This window comes from Symphalangus syndactylus, chromosome 4 (genome assembly GCF_028878055.3).
Source record: "Symphalangus syndactylus isolate Jambi chromosome 4, NHGRI_mSymSyn1-v2.1_pri, whole genome shotgun sequence".
Classification (NCBI taxonomy): Eukaryota; Metazoa; Chordata; class Mammalia; order Primates; family Hylobatidae; genus Symphalangus; species Symphalangus syndactylus.
This window is the reverse complement of record NC_072426.2, coordinates 123,535,355-123,554,153: the sequence shown is the minus strand read 5'-3', so window position 1 is coordinate 123,554,153 and position 18,799 is coordinate 123,535,355. Positions and strand designations below refer to the sequence as shown.

At 41.1% G+C, this 18,799-nt stretch overlaps 1 protein-coding gene across 6 annotated transcripts in view; it reads left to right on the top strand.

Annotated features, from left to right (window-relative positions):
* Window positions 1–16,657, top strand: part of LRBA (LPS responsive beige-like anchor protein) — a 786,161-nt gene extending 769,504 nt beyond the window's left edge. For all 6 annotated transcript variants that reach the window (XM_055276087.2, XM_063638262.1, XM_055276088.2 and 3 more), the window contains one exon: window positions 15,518–16,657. In XM_055276087.2, the coding sequence (XP_055132062.1) occupies window positions 15,518–15,608 (91 nt within the window). In that variant the 3' untranslated portion in view covers window positions 15,609–16,657. The remainder of the gene's footprint in view (window positions 1–15,517) is intronic.
* Window positions 16,658–18,799: the final 2,142 nt, after the last annotated feature.

Sequence of the window (18,799 nt, the reverse complement as noted above, 5' to 3'; positions counted from 1 at the left end):
GTGCCAGTTTTCAAAGGGAATGCTTCTAGTTTTTGCCCATTGGCTATGGGTTTGTCATAAATAGCTCTTATTATTTTGAGATACCTTCCATCAGTACCTAGTTTATTGAAAGTTTTTAGGATGAAGGGGTGTTGAATTTTGTTGAAGGCCTTTTCTGCATCTATTGAGATGATCATGTGGTTTTTGTCATTGATTGTTTTTTTTTTTTTTAATTTATATCATCTTTTTTTTTTTTTATTATACTTTAGGGTTTTAGGGTACATGTGCACAATGTGCAGGTTTGTTACATATGTATCCATGTGCCATGTTGATTTCCTGCACCCATTAACTCATCATTTAGCATTAGGTGTATCTCCTAATGCTGTCCCTCCCCCCTCCCCCCACCCCACAACAGTCTCCGGAGTGTGATGTTCCCCTTCCTGTGTCCATGAGTTCTCATTGTTCAATTCCCACCTATGAGTGAGAACATGCGGTGTTTCGTTTTTTCTCCTTGCGATAGTTTACTGAGAATGATGTTTTCCAGTTTCATTCATGTCCCTACAAAAGGACACGAACTCATCATTTTATGGCTGCATAGTATTCCATGGTGTATATGTGCCACATTTTCTTAATCCAGTCTATTGTTGTTGGACATTTGGGTTGGTTCCAACTCTTTGCTATTGTGAATAGTGCCGCAATAAACATACGTGTGCATGTGTCTTTATAGCAGCATGATTTATAGTCCTTTGGGTATATACCCAGTAATGGGATGGCTGGGTCAAATGGTATTTCTAGTTTGAGATCCCTGAGGAATCGCCACACTGACTTCCACAATGGTTGAACTAGTTTACAGTCCCACCAACAGTGTAAAAGTGTTCCTATTTCTCCGCATCCTCTCCAGCACCTGTTGTTTCCTGATTTTTTAATGATGGCCATTCTAACTGGTGTGAGATGGTATCTCACTGTGGTTTTGATTTGCATTTCTCTGATGGCCAGTGATGATGAGCATTTCTTCATGTGTTTTTTGGCTGCATAAATGTCTTCTTTTGAGAAGTGTCTGTTCATGTCCTTTGCCCACTTTTTGATGGGGTTGTTTGTTTTTTTCTTGTAAATTTGTTTGAGTTCATTGTAGATTCTGGATATTAGCCCTTTGTCAGATGAGTAGGTTGCAAAAATTTTCTCCCATTCTGTAGGTTGCCTGTTCACTCTGATGGTAGTTTCTTTTGCTGTGCAGAAGCTCTTTAGTTTAATGAGATCCCATTTGTCAATTTTGCCTTTTGTTGCCATTGCTTTTGGTGTTTTAGACATGAAGTCCTTGCCCACGCCTATGTCCTGAATGGTATTGCCTAGGTTTTCTTGTAGGATTTTAATGGTTTTAGGCCTAACATATAAGTCTTTAATCCATCTTGAATTAATTTTTGTATAAGGTGTAAGGAAGGGATCCAGTTTCAGCTTTCTACATATGGCTAGCCAGTTTTCCCAGCACCATTTATTAAATAGGGGATCCTTTCCCCATTTCTTGTTTTTGTCAGGTTTGTCAAAGATCAGATAGTTGTAGATATGCGGCATCATTTCTGAGGGCTCTGTTCTGTTCCATTGATCTATGTCTCTGTTGTGGTACCAGTACCATGCTGTTTTGGTCACTGTAGCCTTGTAGTATAGTTTAAAGTCAGGTAGCGTGATGCCTCCAGCTTTGTTCTTTTGGCTTAGGATTGACTTGGCGATGCGGGCTCTTTTTTGGTTCCATATGAACTTTAAAGTAGTTTTTTCCAATTCTGTGAAGAAAGTCATCGGTAGCTTGATGGGGATGGCATTGAATCTATAAATTACCTTGGGCAGTATGGCCATTTTCACAATATTGATTCTTCCAACCCATGAGCATGGAATGTTCTTCCATTTGTTTGTATCCTCTTTTATTTCATTGAGCAGTGGTTTGTAGTTCTCCTTGAAGAGGTCCTTCACATCCCTTGTAAGTTGGATTCCTAGGTATTTTATTCTCTTTGAAGCAATTGTGAATGGGAGTTCACTCATGATTTGGCTCTCTGTTTGTCTGTTATTGGTGTACAAGAATGCCTGTGATTTTTGTACATTAATTTTGTATCCTGAGACTTTGCTGAAGTTGCTAATCAGCTTAAGGAGGTTTTGGGCTGAGACAATGGGGTTTTCTAGATATACAATCATGTCATCTGCAAACAGGGACAATTTGACTTCCTCTTTTCCTAATTGAATACCCTTTATTTCCTTCTCCTGCCTGATTGCTCTGGCCAGAACTTCCAGCACTATGTTGAATAGGAGCGGTGAGAGAGGGCATCCCTGTCTTGTGCCAGTTTTCAGAGGGAATGCTTCCAGTTTTTGCCCATTCAGTATGATATTGGCTGTGGGTTTGTCATAGATAGCTCTTATTATTTTGAGATACGTCCCATCAATACCTAATTTATTGAGAGTTTTTAGCATGAAGGGTTGTTGAATTTTATCAAAGGCCTTTTCTGCATCTATTGAGATAATCATGTGGTTTTTGTCTTTGGTTCTGTTTATATGCTGGATTCCATTTATTGATTTGCGTATGTTGAACCAGCCTTGCATCCCAGGGATGAAGCCCACTTGATTATGGTTGATAAGCTTTTTGATGTGCTGCTGGATTCGGTTTGCCAGTATTTTATTGAGGATTTTTGCATCAATGTTCATCAAGGATATTGGTCTGAAATTCTCTTTTTTGGTTATGTCTCTGCCAGGCTTTGGTGTCAGGACGATGCTGGCTTCGTAAAATGTGTTAGGGAGGATTCCCTCTTTTTCTATCGATTGGAATAGTTTCAGAAGGAATGGTACCAGTTCCGCCTTGTTCCTCTGGTAGAATTCAGCTGTGAATCCATCAGGTCCTGGACTCTTTTTGGTTGGTAAGCTATTGATTGTTGCCACAATTTCAGAACCTGTTATTGGTCTATTCAGAGATTCAACTTCTTCCTGGTTTAGTCTTGGGAGGGTGTATTTGTCGAGGAATTTATCCATTTCTTCTAGATTTTCTAGTTTATTTGCATAGAGGTGTTTGTAGTATTCTCTGATGGTAGATTGTATTTCTGTGGGATCAGTGGTGATATCCCCTTTTTCGTTTGTTATTGCATCTATTTGATTCTTCTCTCTTTTCTTCTTTATTAGTCTTGCTAGCGGTCCATCAATTTTGTTGATCTTTTCAAAAAACCAGCTCCTGGATTCATTAATTTTTTGAAGGGCTTTTTGTGTCTCTATTTCCTTCAGTTCTGCTCTGATTTTAGTTATTTCTAGCCTTCTGCTAGCTTTTGAATGTGTTTGCTCTTGCTTTTCTAGTTCTTTTAATTGTGATGTTAGGGTGTCAATTTTGGATCTTTCCTGCTTTCTCTTGTGGGCATTTAGTGCTATAAATTTCCCTCTACACACTGCTTTGAACGTGTCCCAGAGATTCTGGTATGTTGTGTCTTTGTTCTCGTTGGTTTCAAAGAACATCTTTATTTCTGCCTTCATTTCATTATGTACCCAATAGTCATTCAGGAGCAGGTTGTTCAGTTTCCATGTAGTTGAGCGGTTTTGAGTGAGTTTCTTAATCCTGAGTTCTAGTTTGATTGCACTGTGGTCTGAGAGACAGTTTGTTATAATTTCTGTTCTTTTACATTTGCTGAGGAGAGCTTTACTTCCAACTATGTGGTCAATTTTGGAATAGGTGTGGTGCGGTGCTGAAAAAAATGTATATTCTGTTGACTTGGGGTGGAGAGTTCTGTAGATGTCTATTAGGTCCACTTTATGTAGAGCTGAGTTCAATTCCTGGATATCCTTGTTAACTTTCTGTCTCGTTGATCTGTCTAATGTTGACAGTGGGGTGTTAAAATCTCCCATTATTATTGTGTGGGAGTTTCAGTCCCTTTGTAGGTCACTGAGGACTTGATTTATGAATCTGGGTGCTCCTGTGTTGGGTGCATATATATTTAGGATAGTTAGCTCTTCTTGTTGAATTGATCCCTTTACCATTATGTAATGGCCTTCTTTGTCTCTTTTGATCTTTGTTGGTTTAAAGTCTATTTTATCAGAGACTAGGATTGCAACCCCTGCCTTTTTTTGTTTTCCAGTTGCTTGATAGATCTTCCTCCATCCCTTTATTTTGAGTCTATGTGTGTCTCTGCACGTGAGATGGGTTTCCTGAATACAGCACACTGATGGATCCTGACTCCTTATCCAGTTTGCCAGTCTGTGTCTTTTGATTGATTGGAGCATTTAGCCCATTTACACTTAATGTGAATATTGTTATGTGTGAATCTGATCCTGTCATTATGATGTTAGTTGGTTATTTTGCTCGTTAGTTGCTATAGTTTCTTCCTAGCCTCGATGGTCTTTACAATTTGGCGTGTTTTTGCAGTGGCTGGTACCGGTTGATCCTTTCCATGTTTAGTGCTTCCTTCAGGAGCTCTTTTAGGGCAGGCCTGGTGGTGACAAAATCACTCAGCGTTTGCTTGTCTGTAAAGTATTTTATTTCTCCTTCACTTATGAAGCTTAGTTTGGCGGGATAGGAAATTCTGGGTTGAAAATTCTTTTCTTTAAGAATGTTGAATATTGGCCCCCACTCTCTTCTGGCTTGTAGAGTTTCTGTTGAGAGATCAGCTGTTAGTCTGATGGGCTTCCCTTTGTGGGTAACCCGACCTTTCTCTCTGGCTGCCCTTAACATTTTTTCCTTGATTTCAACTTTGGTGAATCTGACAATTATGTGTCTTGGAGTTGCTCTTCTCGAGGAGTATCTTTGTGGCGTTCTCTGTATTTCCTGAATCTGAATGCTGGCCTGCGTTGCTAGATTGGGGAAGTTCTCCTGGATAATATCTTGCAGAGTGTTTTCCAACTTGGTTCCATTCTCCCCATCATTTTCAGGTACACCAATCAGACGTAGGTTTGGTCTTTTCACATAGTCCCAAATTTCTTGGAGGCTTTGTTCATTTCTTTTTATTCTTTTTTCTCTAAACTTCCCTTCTCTCTTCATTTCATCTTCCATCAGCGATACTCTTTCTTCCAGTTGATCGCATCTGCTACTGAGGCTTCTGCAATCTTCGCGTAGTTCTCGCAACTTGGCTTTCAGCTCCATCAGCTCCTTTAAGCCCTTCTCTCCATTGGTTATTCTAGTTATCCATTCTTCTGATTTTTTTTCAAAGTTTTTAACTTCTTTGCTATTGTTTTGAATTTCCTCTCGTAGCTCAGAGTAGTTTGATCGTCTGAAGCCTTCTTCTCTCAACTCGTCAACGTTATCCTCCATCCAGCTTTGTTCCGTTGCTGGTGAGGAACTGCGTTCCTTTGGAGGAGGAGAGGTGCTCTGTTTATTTTAGAGTTTCCAGTTTTTTTGCTCTGTTTTTTCCCCATCTTTGTGGTTTTATCTACTTTTTGTCTTTGATGATGGTGGTGTACAGATGGGTTTTTGGTGTGGATGTCCTTTCTGTTTGTTAGTTTTCTTTCTACCAGACAGGACCCTCAGCTGCAGGTCTGTTGGAGTTTACTAGAGGTCCACTCCAGACCCTGTTTGGCTGGGTGTCAGCAGCGGTGGCTGCAGAACAGCGGATTTTCGTGAGACCACAAATTCAGCTGTCTGATAGTTCCTCTGGAAGTTTTGTCTCAGAGGAGTACCCGGCTGAATGAGGTGTCAGTCTGTCCCTACTGGGGGGGTGCCTCCCAGTTAGGCTGCTCAGGGGTGAGGGACCCACTTTAGGAGGCAATCTGTCCGTTCTCAGATCTCCAGCTGTGTGCTGGGCTACTCTCTTCAAAGCTGTCAGTCAGACAGGGACATTTAAGTCTGTGAAGGTTCTTGCTGAGTTTTTGTTTGTCTGTGCCCTGCCCCCAGAGGTGGAGCCTACAGAGGCAGGCAGGCCTCCTTGAGCTGTGGTGGGCTCCACCCAGTTCGAGCTTCCTGGCTGCTTTGTTTACCTAAGCAAGCCTGGGCAATGGCGGGCGCCCCTCCCCCAGCCTGGCTGCCGCCTTGCAGCTTGATCTCAGAGTGCTGTGCTAGCAATCAGCGAGACTCCGTGGGCATAGGACCCTCCGAGCCAGGTGCGGGACACAATCTCCTAGTGTGCTGTTTTCCAGGCCCGTTGGAAAAGCGCAGTATTAGGGTGGGACTGACCCGATATTCCAGGTGCCGTCTGTTTCCCCTTTCTTTGACTAGGAAAGGGAACTCCCTGACCCCTTGCGCTTCCCGAGTGAGGCAATGCCTCGCCCTGCTTCGGCTCGCGCACAGTGCGCTTCACCGACTGTCCTGCACCCACTGTTAGGCACTCCCTAGTGAGATGAAACCGGTACCTCAAGCAGAAATGCAGAAATCATCCGTCTTCTGTGTTGCTGGGGCTGGGAGCTGGAGACCGGAGCTGTTCCTATTCGGCCATCTTGGCTCCACCACCGTCATTGATTGTTTATGTGATGGATTACTTTTATTGATTTGCGTATGTTGAACCAGCCTTGCATCCCAGGTGAAGCCCACTTGATCTTGTTGGATAAGCTTTTTGATGTGCTCCTGGATTTGGTTTGCCAGTATTTTACTGAGGAGTTTTGCACTGATGTTCATTAGGCATAATGGCCTGAAATTTTCTTTCTTTGTTGTCTCTCTGCCAGGTTTTGGTATCAGGATGATGCTGGCCTCATAAAATGAGTTAGGGAGGATTCCCTCTTTTTCTATTGATTGGAATAGTTTCAAAAGGAATGGTACCAGCTCCTTTTTGTACCTCTGGTAGAAACTGGCTGTGAATCCATCTGGTCCTGGACTTTTTTTGGTTGGTAGGCTATTGATTTCAGAACTTGTTATTGGTCTATTCAGGGATTTGACTTCTTCCTGGTTTGGACGTTGGAGGGTGTATGTGCCCAAGAATGTATCCATTTCTTCTAGATTTTCTAGTTTATTTGCACAGAGGTGTTTATAGTATTCTCTGATGGTAGTTTCTATTTCTGTGGGATCAGTGATGATACTCCCTTTATCATTTTTTATTGTGTATATTTGATTCTTCTCTCTTTTCTTCTTTATTAATCTGCCTAGTGGTCTATTTTGTTGATCTTTTCAAAAAAACCAGCTCCTGGATTCATTGATTTGAAGGGTTTTTCATGTCTGTCTCCTTCAGTTCTGCTCTGATCTTAGTGTCTTCTGCTAGCTTTTGAATTTGTTTGCTCTTCCTTCTGTAATTCTTTTAATTGTGATGTTAGGGTGTTGATTTTAGATCTTTCCTGCTTTCTCTTGTAGGCATTACATACTATAAATTTCCCTCAAAACACTGTTTTAAATGTGTCCCAGAGATTCTGGTATGTTGTGTCTTTGTTCTCATTGGTTTCAAGTAACATCTTTATTTCTGCCTTCATTTCAGTATTTACCCAGTAGTCATTCAGGAGCAGATTGTTCAGTTTCCATGTAGTTGTGTGGTTTTGAGTGTCTTAATCCTGAGTTCTAATTTGATTGCACTGTGGTCTGAGAGACTGTTGGTTATGATTTCCATTCTTTTGCATTTGCAGAGGAGTGTTTTACTTCCAATTATGTGGTCAATTTTAGAATAAGTGCAGTGTGGTGCTGAGAAGAATGAATATCCTGATGATTTGGGGTGGATATTTCTGTAGATGTCTATTAGGTCCGCTTGGCCCAGAGCTGAGTTCAAGTTCTGAATATCCTTGTTGTCACTTTTCTGTCTCATTGATCTAATATTGACAGTGGGGTGTTAAAGTCTCCCACTATTATTGTGTGAGAGTCTAAGTCTCTTTGTAGGTCTCTAAGAACTTGCTTTATGAATCTGGGTGGTCCTGTATTGGGTGCATATATATTTAGGTTAGGTCTTCTTGTTGCATTGATCCCTTTACCATTATGTCATGGCCGCCTTTGTCCCTTTTGAGCTTTGTTGATTTAAAGTCTGCTTTATCAGAGACTAGGATTGCAACCCTGCTTTTTTTTTTTTTTTTTTTGCTTTCCATTTGCTTGGTAAATCTTCCTCCATCCCTTTGTTTTGAGCCTATGTGTGTCTTTGCATGTGAGATGGGTCTCCTGAATATAGCACACTGATGGGTCTTGACTCTATCCAATTTGCCAGTCTGTGTCTTTTAATTGGAGCATTTAGTCCATTTACATTTAAAGTTAATATTGTTATGTGTGAACTTGATCCTGTCACTATGATGCTAGCTGGTTATTTTGCTCATTAGTTGATGCAGTTTCCTTCATAGTGTCGATGGTCTTTACAATTTGGTATGTTTTCATAGTGGCTATACCAGTTGTTCCTTTCCATGTCTAGTGCTTCCTTCAGGAGCTCTTGTAAGGCAGGCCTGGTGGTGACTAAATCTCTCAACATTTGCTTGTCTGTAAAGGATTTTATTTCTCCTTTGCTTATGAAGCTTAGTTTGGCTGGATATGAAATTCTGGGTTGAGAATTATTTTCTTTGAGAATGTTGAATATTGGCCCCCACTCTCTTCCGGCTTGTAGGGTTTCTGCCGAGAGATCCAATGTTAGTCTGATGGGCTTTGCTTTGTGGGTAACCCGACCTTTCTTTCTGGCTGCCCTTAACAATTTTTCCTTCATTTCTACCTTCACATAATCTGCTGATTATGTGTCTTGGGGTTGCTGTTCTTGAGAAGTATCTGTGGTGTTCTCTGTATTTCCTGAATTTGAATGTTGGTCTGTCTTGCTAGGTTGGGGAAGTTCTCCTGGATAATATCCTGAGGAGTGTTTTCCAACTTGGTTCCACTCTCCCTGTCACCTTCAGGTATACAAATCAAATGTAGATTTGGTCTTTTCACATAGTCCCATATTTCTTGAAGGCTTTGTTCCTTTTCATTCTTTTTTCTCTCATCTTCTCTATTTCATTAAGTTGATCTTTAATCTCTGATATCCTTTCTTCTGCTTGATCGATTTGGCTATTGATACTTATATATGCTTCACGAAATTCTCGTGCTGTGTTTTTCAGCTCCATCAGGTCATTTATGTTCTTCTTTCAACTGGTGATTCTAGTTAGCAATTCGTCTAACCTTTTTTCAAGGTTCTTAGCTTCCTTGCATTGGAATAGAATGTGCTCCTTTAGCTTGGAGGAGTTTATTACCCACCTTCTGAAGCCTACTTCTGTTAATTTGTCAAACTGTCCAGTTTTGTTCCCTTCCTGGCGAGGAGTTGTAATCCTTTGGAGAGGCGGCATTCTGGTTTTTGCAATTTTCAGGCTTTTTGCACTGGTTTCTCCCCATTTTTGTGGATTTCTCTCTTTAGTCTTTGATGTTGGTGACCTTTGGATGGGTTTTCTGTGTCTGGACATCTTTTTGTTGATGTTGATGCTATTCCTGTTTGTTAGTTTTCCTTCTAACAGGCCCCTCAGCTGCAGGTCTGCTGGAGTTTGCTAGAGGTCCACTCCAGACCCTGTTTACCTGGGTATCATGAATGGAGGCTGCAGAACAGCAAAGATTGCTGCCTGTTCCTTCCTCTGGAAGCTTCATTCCAGAGGGGCCTCCGCCAGAGCTCTCCTGTATGAGGTGTCTGTCAGCCCCTACTGGGAGGTGTCTCCCAGTCAGGAGACACAGGGGTCAAGGACCCACTTGAGGAGGCAGTTTGACTCTTAGCAGAGCTCAAATGCTGTCCTGGGGAGATCCACTGCTGTCTTCAGAGCTGTCAGGCAGGGACATTTAAGTCTGCTGAAGCTGCACCCACAGCCGCCCCTTCCCCCACGTGCTCTGTCCCAGGGAGATGGGGGTTTTATCTATAAGCCCCTAACTGGGGCTGCTGCCTTTTCTTTCAGAGATGCCCTGCCCAGAGAGGAGGAATCTAGAGAGGCAGTCTGGCCACAGTGGCCTTGCTGAGCTGCAGTGGGCTCCACCCAATTCGAACTTCCCAGAGGCTTTGTTTACACCGTGAGGGTAAAACCACCTACTCAAGCCTCAGCAATGGTGGATGCCCCTCCCCCCACCAAGCTTGAGCGTCCCAGGTCAACTTCAGACTGCTGTGCTGGCAGCAAGAATTTCAAGCCAGTGGATCTTAGCTTGCTGCGCTCCATGGGGGTGGGACCCACTGAGCCAGACCACTTGGCTCCCTGGCTTCAGCCTCCTTTCCAGAGCAGTAAACGGTTCTCTCTCGCTGGCATTCCAGGCACCACTGGGGTATGAAAAAAACAAAACAAAACTCCTGCAGCTAGCTTGGTGTCTGCCCAAATGGCCACCCAGTTTTGTGCTTAAAACCCAGGGCCCTGGTGGTGTAGGCACCCAAGGGAATCTCCTGGTCTGCAGGTCGTAAAGACCATGGGAAAAGCACAGTATGTTGGCCAGAGTGCACCATTCCTCATGGCACAGTCCCTCACAGCCTCCCTTGGCTGGGGGAGGGAATTCCCCAACCCCTTGCACTTCCCCGGGTGAGGCAACACCCCACCCTGCTTCAGCTCGCCCTCCGTGGGCTGCACCCACTGTCCATCCAACCATTCCCAATGAGATGAACCAGGTACCTCAGTTGGAAATGCAGAAATCACCCACCCAGCGTCAATCTCGCTGGGAGCTGCAGACTGGATCTGTTCCTATTCGGCCATCGCCAGCCTGAAGTATCTTTATTAGTAAATAAAATTGAAAGAGCTGCAAAGATGTTTAACGTAAAATGCCTTTATCTCTGCATATCTCTGCATATGGAGAGTCCCCTGAAAGATAGGGCTTCTTTCCTAAAAGCTCTCAAGTGGTAGATTTTGGAGGGATCATCTTTTTCTGGCACCTTATTTCCTCTTAACGTATAGTCACTCATTTTTGTTCCTTTTAAAAAAAAATGGTGGCAACATATAACATTTTCCATCTAAACTCTTTTTGATATATAATTTAGTGGCATTATGTACATTTACAGTGTTGTGCCACCATCACCATCATCCATTTCCAGACCCTTTTCATCATAAACAGAAGCTCTGCCTGTTAATGACTCTCTCTCCCCACCAGCTCATGTGCATTCTACTTTCTGTTTCTATGAATTTACCTCTTCTAAGCACCTTCTGTAAGTGGAATCATACAATATTTGTTGTGTTGCACCTGGCTTATTTCACTTGGCGTAACGCCTTCAAGGTTCTTGCATGTTGTAGCACGTATCAGAATATTATATGAATATTCTGTGTTCTGTTTATCATTCACCTGTTGATGATGGACGCTTGGGTTGTTTCTACCTTTTGGCTATTGTGAGTAATGCTGCTATGAACATTATCATACAAATATCTATTCAAGTCCCTTTTTACAGTCCTTTTGGGTGTATGCCCAGGAGTGGAATTGCTGGGTTATATGGCAATTCCGTTTGACTTTTTGAGGAAACCCTAAAGTGTTTTTCACAGTGGCTGTTCCAATTTCTCCACATCCTTATCAACACCTTGCTCTATTTTTTAACAGTTGTCCTAACAGGCGTGGTCTCTCATTGTGGTTTTGATTTCCCTAATGATCAGTGATGTTGTCTTTTCACTCTCTTCATAATATCCTTAGATGCTCAAAAGATTTTACTTTTTGTTTGTTTGAGACAGGGTCTCACTCTTTTGCCCAGGCTGGAGTGCAGTGGCACAATCACAGCTCACTGAAGCCTCAACCTCCTGGGCTCAAATGATTCTCCCGCCTCAGCTACATGGTAGCTGGTACTCCAGGCATGTGCCACCATGCCCAGCTTTTTTATTTTCTGTAGAGACAGGGTCTCACTGTGTTGCCCAGGCTGGTCTTGAACTCCTGCGCTCAAACAATCCTGCTGCCTCAGCCACCCAAAGTGCTGGGATTATAGCCGTAAGCCACTATACCCAGCCCTGATTTTACTTTTTATGAAGTCCTATTTTTTGTTATGAGTTTGTTATCTTGTCTCTTTTGTTTGTTTTGATATCATATCCAAGAAACCACTGCAAAATCCAAGGTCATGAAGGTTTTCCCACATGTTTTCATCTAAAAGTTTTATAGTTTTAATTTAATTTATATTTAGGTTTTTGATCCATTTTGAGTTAGTTTTTTAATATAATGGTAGGTAAGAGTCCACCTTCATTGTTTTGCGTGTGGACATCTGATTTTCCCAGCATCATTTGTTGAAAAGAAGGTGCTTTCTCCATTGAAAGGTCTTGGCACCCTATTTAAGTACATATGTGAGGGATTATTCTCAACTTTCTCTTCTGTTGGTCTGCCTATATCAGTATGACAATGTTTTGATTACTATCACATTGTAGCAGTAAGTTGTCAAATCAGGATTGTTTTGGCTGTTCGGGGCTTCTGTCTCACTCTGTCGCCCAGGCTGGAGTGCAATGGCATGATCTCGGCTCACTGCAATTCTTAATTTTCCTTTTGGACTGCTCATTGTTTGTTAGTATATAAAAATGCAACTGATTTTCGTGTTGTATATCCTGCAAATTTGCTGAACTGAATTCATTTATTAGCTCTAAAAGTTTTTGTTTTGGTGTGGAATTTTTAGGATTTCCTACATGTAAGATCATGTCATCTGTAAACAGAGACAGTTTCACTCCTCCTTTCCAATTTGGATACTTTTTTCTTGTGTAATTGCTCTGTCTAGGACTTTCAGTACTGTGTTGGATAAGAGTGGTGAAAGTGGGCATCCTCGCCTTGTTCCCAGTCATAGGGGGAAAACTTTTTTTCATCAAGTGTGGTGTTAGCTGTGGGTTATTCATACATGCTGTTTATCATTTGAGGTAGTTTCCTTCTACTCCTAGTTTGTTTTCGTAATAAAAGGATGATGAATTTTGTCACATGTCAAAATTTCCAGCATCAGTTGAGATGATCATGTGGGCTTATTTTGTTGTTGTTTGTTCTGTTAATGTAGTATGTTATGTTGGTTGACTTTTGCATGGTGAGTCATCCTTGCATTCCCGGAATGAATTCCACTTGGTCATGATGTATATTCCCACTACTATGCTAGTGAATTCAGTTTGCTAGTATTTTGTATCCTGGTCTGTGTGTTCTTTTGTTATAATGTCTTCAACTGGCTTTGGTGTCAGGGTAATACTGGCCTCATTGAATCACTTAGGAAGTATTCTGGATTCTTTAAGTTAAGTTTTTGGAAGAAATTGAGAAGGATTGGTGTTAATACTTCTTTAAATGTTTGGTAGAATTCATCAGTGAAGCCATCTGGTCTAGGACTTTTCTTATTGGGAGGTTTTTGGTTACTGATTCAATATCTTCACTTGTCATAAGTCTAATCATTTCTATTTCTTCGTCATTCAGTTTTGGTATACTGTTTTCAGGAATTTGTGTATTTCATCTAGGTTGCCCTATTTGTTGGTATACAGTTGTTTCTAATAGTCTCTCTGAACTCAGTTTCTGCCAAATCAGTAATGTCCCAAGTTTTATTTCTGATTTTAGTAATTTCAGTCATCTTTTTTTTTTTTTTTTTTGAGACGGAGTCTCACTCTGTCACCCAGGCTGGAGTGCAATGGCACAATTTCAGCTCACTGCAACCTCCGCCTCCCAGGTTCAAGTGATTCTCCTGCCTCAGCCTCCCAAGTAGCTGAGATTACAGGTGCCCACCACCATGCCCAGCTAATTTTTGTATTTTCAGTAGAGACAGGGTTTCACCAGGTTGGCTGGGCTGGTCTCGAACTCCTGGCCCCAGGTGATCCACCTGCCTTGGCCTCCCAAAGTGCTAGGATTACAGGCATGAGCCACCACGCCCAGTCAAGTCCTCTTAGTCTAGCTAGAGGTTTGTCAATTTTGTTATCTTTTCAAAGAACCAATTTTTGGGGGGTTTTTTCTATCATTTTACTATTTTCTGTTTTATTCATCTGTACTGTTCTTTATTATTTTCTTCCTTCTTCCCAGCCTTGGGTTTAGTCTGTTTTCTAGTTCCTTAAGAGGTAAAGTTAGGTTATTGATTTGAGATATTTTTAAATGTATGTGTTTACAGCTGAAAATTTCCATCATCTTAGCATTGCTTTTGCTGCATTGCGTAAGTTTTGGCATGTTGTATTTCCTTTTCATTTGTCTCAGTATTTTCTGATGTCTCTTATGTTGTTTTCTTTGACCCATCATTTATTTACTTTCCACATATTTGTGAATTTTCTAGTTTACCTTAACTTATTGGTATCTAGTTTCATTCTATTATGATCAGAAAAGCTACTTTGTGATTTTAATCTTTACTAAGTCATTAACACTTGTGGCCTAACATATGGTTGATCTTGGAGACTATTCCATGTGCACTTGAGAAAAATGTATATTCTATTGTTGTTGGGTGAGTGTTCTATATATGTGTGTCAGGTCCAATTGGCTTACCGTATTGTTCAAGTCTCCTGCTTCCTTATCTTCCACCTGGTTGTTCCGCCCATTATTGAAAGTGGGGTATTGACGTCTAAAACTATTACTGTAGAACCATTTCTCCCTTTTAATTCTTTTAATGTTTGCTCTGTGTATCTTGGGGGCTCTGATGATAAATGCATATATAATTGTTATATTTCTGTGAATTTACCCTTTTCTCAATGTAGTGTCCTCCTTTGTCTCTTGTAACAGTTTTTGACTGAAAGACTATATTGTGTCTGATATTAGTATAAGCCACTTCAGCTCTCTTTGCTAGTACTTACATGGAATATCTTTTCCATCCTTTCACTTTCAAGCTGTTTGTCTTTAGATCTCAAATGGGTCTCCTGTAGACAGCATATAGTTGGATCATGTTTTTTATCCATTCTGCCAATCTCTTCCTTTTGGCTGGAGAATTTAATCTCTTTAATGACTAATAAGACTGACTTTTGCCACTTTGCTATTTTTCTCTCTGCCTTAGAGTTTTGTCTCTCATTTCCTCCTGTCTTCTTTTGTGTTTAGTTGATTTTTTTTGTAGTGACACATTTTTGATACGAGGTACTAGGAAGGATACTGAATATGGCTTCTAAGGGCTGGTTCTAACCAAACAACTACACAGAGAAAAATCTAAGATAATGGGCTATGCTCAGTTTAGGTTCACCTCGGTTCTCCATCTCTTTCCCTGCACCACCTCTTTGGGGACAGGAGACCAAGAAGCTTGCAGAAGTTCTTATCTTCAGTGATTTCAGTGAGTCACTGTGTTATGAGGACTAGATCCTCACCCAGAGCATGATGGACATAGACTACTTCTCCACAGAGGGGAGACCAGCTTAAATTATGGTCAACACTCTTCTTTTTCACTCTTCATTGATTCTGCACCTGTCAGAGGTGGTGTCTCTTGTCACTTGAGTGTGTGCTGCTTCTTTCCACCAGCAGTTACTTTGAGATTGTGGTTCCTTCTTTTGATTCTGTTGCTTATATACTGGATGGGTCTTGCCAGCCCAGTCCCCCTTTAGAAATTACCAAATCTGTTCAGATTCTAGTGACTCATCCTGCACACACCAGCTGTCCTTACCCTTTCAATGAAAAAGCAAGCTGTGGCTTGGATCCTTGTGGAGTGTCAGAGGCAGTACTCTGAGCTTACTCAGGTATACATTTTAGTCATGAAATACCTACCTTAGTTCTCACAAATTGGAGCCTTGACTGCCATCATCTTCTATATTTACCTTGTGGATTTGGGGAGAGCAGTTTTTAGTAACATCTCTAGGACACACAGGTTTGTAAAAGTCCTTCTCTCTGTGCTTCTCCTAGGTGCATCATTTCTGGCATGGCTTCAGGAAGCATTGTGCTATTTTACAACGACTTTAACCGGTGGCATCATGAATACCAAACCCGCTACTGATGGTGACAGCTGTACATCAGCTCTGCCCCTAGGATGAGCAGAAGTACCTGGAGCATCATTCTCTTCTACCACATCTGAATGTAACTTAAATTTGCTCAAAGAAGCAAAATATTTTTTAAAGTTATTAATAATTGCTATTTTTGTAGTCTTTGCTTGACTTTTTTGGGGGGGATTAGCAAAGCAGAAAACTGGCTGCTGGGTTCTGTAGTTTTAAAAAATCTATATTTTTAGTCATAATGAGAAGTCTATTTTCACCAATTATGGAAACATACAGTGGAGCAAGTAAACCACTTATTCCAGCTATAATATTATGAAGAACATTTCCCATGCATCTACAAGCTTGAGAAATAATAGGATTTTCACAGTGGGGAAGTGGGTTATAATATTGGAATAGGAAAATTTGATGCTGTAATTTGGGTCCTGTATTTTTCCAAACAACTGTGCTTCTTCAGCACTAATATTTCTGGGATTTAAATAGTAATGTTTAAATTATGGTAAATGTAATTTAAAACATCTCAATTAATTCTATCAATATTATTCTTCAAGCATGTTTGTTTTAGACCTAGAGAAGTATGGTTTGTGGGAGGCTATTTTATTGTGTGGTTAGCACAAGGAATCTAATTTATAGCAAGTGTGAAATAGTTACCATTTCTTCCTGATCTGTCATCTTCATAGCACAACAAAATGAAATGATGGAAATGCTCTTGAGCTCACAACATTTGTTTGTCTTTTAAAGTAAATGCAAGTACCAAAGCTCACTACTGCAGTTTGCCTGTGCCCGGACAATGAGGCGGAGCCACTGTTGGGGCACCCCCTTCCCTCCCTGGGTTTGCAAATAGAGGCTACCAGGTGCTGTATTCAGCAACACCTGTTTTACTATTTGTTATTAAACTATCTCCACCTTCCTTTTGATTAGCAATTTGTATAAGAAACAATGTTATTTGGTGTTGTATAATTCTACTTTTCTAGTAGATTACTGTGTGGAATTCTGTGAAAAATATTTGAGAAAAGGCCTGTATTGCATAAATAAATTCTTTGTATGTTGTGAACTTTGATCTCTATTTCTCTTGCAACAGACCTCAAGTGGTCCCTCTTTTTTTCCTACACACTCAGCTCTTCTCTAAAAGCAAGGATTTGGAATGAACAATTCAGTTTGACAGAAAAAGCTGAATAAAATGGCATCTGTAACTGAATTGTTGTTGGAAATGCCTTTTTTGCTAAATTTTAAACATTAATAAAATGATTGATTCACAAAGAAAATGTCAAACTCTGATTCAGTCCTAGTTTTTTATCAATAACCAATGTGAGAGACCCTCCTGACTGAAAACAGGAAAATGAGCTTTCTTTGGCCAGATCTCTCCTCTTTTATTGAGACTCACACAAATGACCTAGATCTGAATCTTACAAATGCCTAGTAAGGAACTTTATGTACCACTTCATCTGAGATCCATCATCAAGAAAATAGATGGTGAAATGTGGGGGAAGGAAAGTACATTTTAGAATCAAAGAAATACCCAAGTTGCTCATAAATTAACTGATGAACATCTTCACTGTTAATATCATTAACTTACGAATATTACACTTTGAAAACTTACTTAAGTGAACAATGGTAGAAGAAAATAGCAATACCTAAGTCATATGCCACACAAATGATACTTCAACCACCCTATTCTTAACAAGCCTAAAGCAAAGCTCCTCTTGAAACCTAAAAGAAAAAAAAAATCAGTATCTCCGCTACCTTTATTGTTTTAAAAACTTACTTAACTTACAACTAACGAAAATTAATTGAAACATAAATAGGCTGGGAGCAGTGGCTCACGCCTGTAATCCCAGCACTTTGGGAGGCCGAGGCGGGCGGATCACTTGAGGTCAGGAGTTCGAGACCAGCCTGGCTAACATGGTGAAACCCTGTCCCTACTAAAAATACAAAAAGTAGCCAGGCTTGGTGGTGGGTGCCTGTTAATCCCAGCCGGGAGGCAGAGGCAGGAGAATTGCTTGAACCTGGGAGGCGGAGGTTGCAGTGAACTGAGGTTGTGCTATTGCAATCCAGCCTAGGCGACAGAGTGAGACTGCATCTCAAAAAATTATATTATTATTATTATTAAAAAATTGAATATTAAAAAAGTAACACTTCATGAAACAAATAAGGCTGGCATCAACACAAGGGCTTCTTAATGACAGAATCTGCTCAGTAACAACATCTACAGTTTATTCAATATTTACTTATTCAATTCTAACTCCTTAGAAAGGCTATTACTTTACATAAATGTAAACCAGTTAAGAAAAGAAGTGAAAGTAGAGGTGTTTTGGGGCTGGAAATGAGGGACCCACAACAGAGGGAGCAGTGCGTATGCACAGTGAGTGGATGCGGCTGGATGGGCTGTGCTTGGTCCATGTACAGTAATTGAGGGCTGGTTTAAAATGCATTGCCTCCAGAAATTAAGATTTTCCTCCCTGACATATTGATTCTTACTGAAATACAACCAATCAAGTCCCTGAGATGCTGTCATTTAAGAAATACCATTAGATCTGTGGGAGAAAGCAGGAGGGCTGAGAGACAACATGAACATCTGAAAAACGTCGATAGAAACGTGTAGACAATGCACTCTCAGATGACAGCATCTTACTCCCAAAGTACACCAAAAATCAATGTTTTCATAAATTAGTTCAATAAAAGAGCTATTTTCTCCATTGAGAAACATCACACCTCACTTCTGCTTAGCATACACAATAGGAAGATTCCGAGTGTCTTGCATACGAATCACGAGTAGCCATGAGCAGGGCATGAGGTCAGGAACCGACAACGCGGGGTTGCCCTTTCCACGCGCTCTAAGAGCAGCTGAGCCAGAGGGTCGGGGCCGACCACACACTTGGTGTCACGTGTCCTCCTACGCCTGTCAGAGGGGCAGCGAGATGGCAGTGGTTGTGTGAGTCAAGCTTGCAGGACATGGTCAGGGAACCTGGGATGCAGCCCCACTGCACCTACTTTGTACCTTTCTTAGCAAATACAACAGCTTGCAGCAGCTTAGACCCATGATGAGAGGTGGCTGAGGTAGAGATTTTCACTGAGTTTCTTTGATATCTTTTTACTGGCTGTGATCTCAAGAGCTTCTAGCCATGCAAATCATGGGCCTGGTTTCATCCTTTCTACTGTGACAGTCCTGCCCCACTCTCCATCCCTGCTAAAAAAA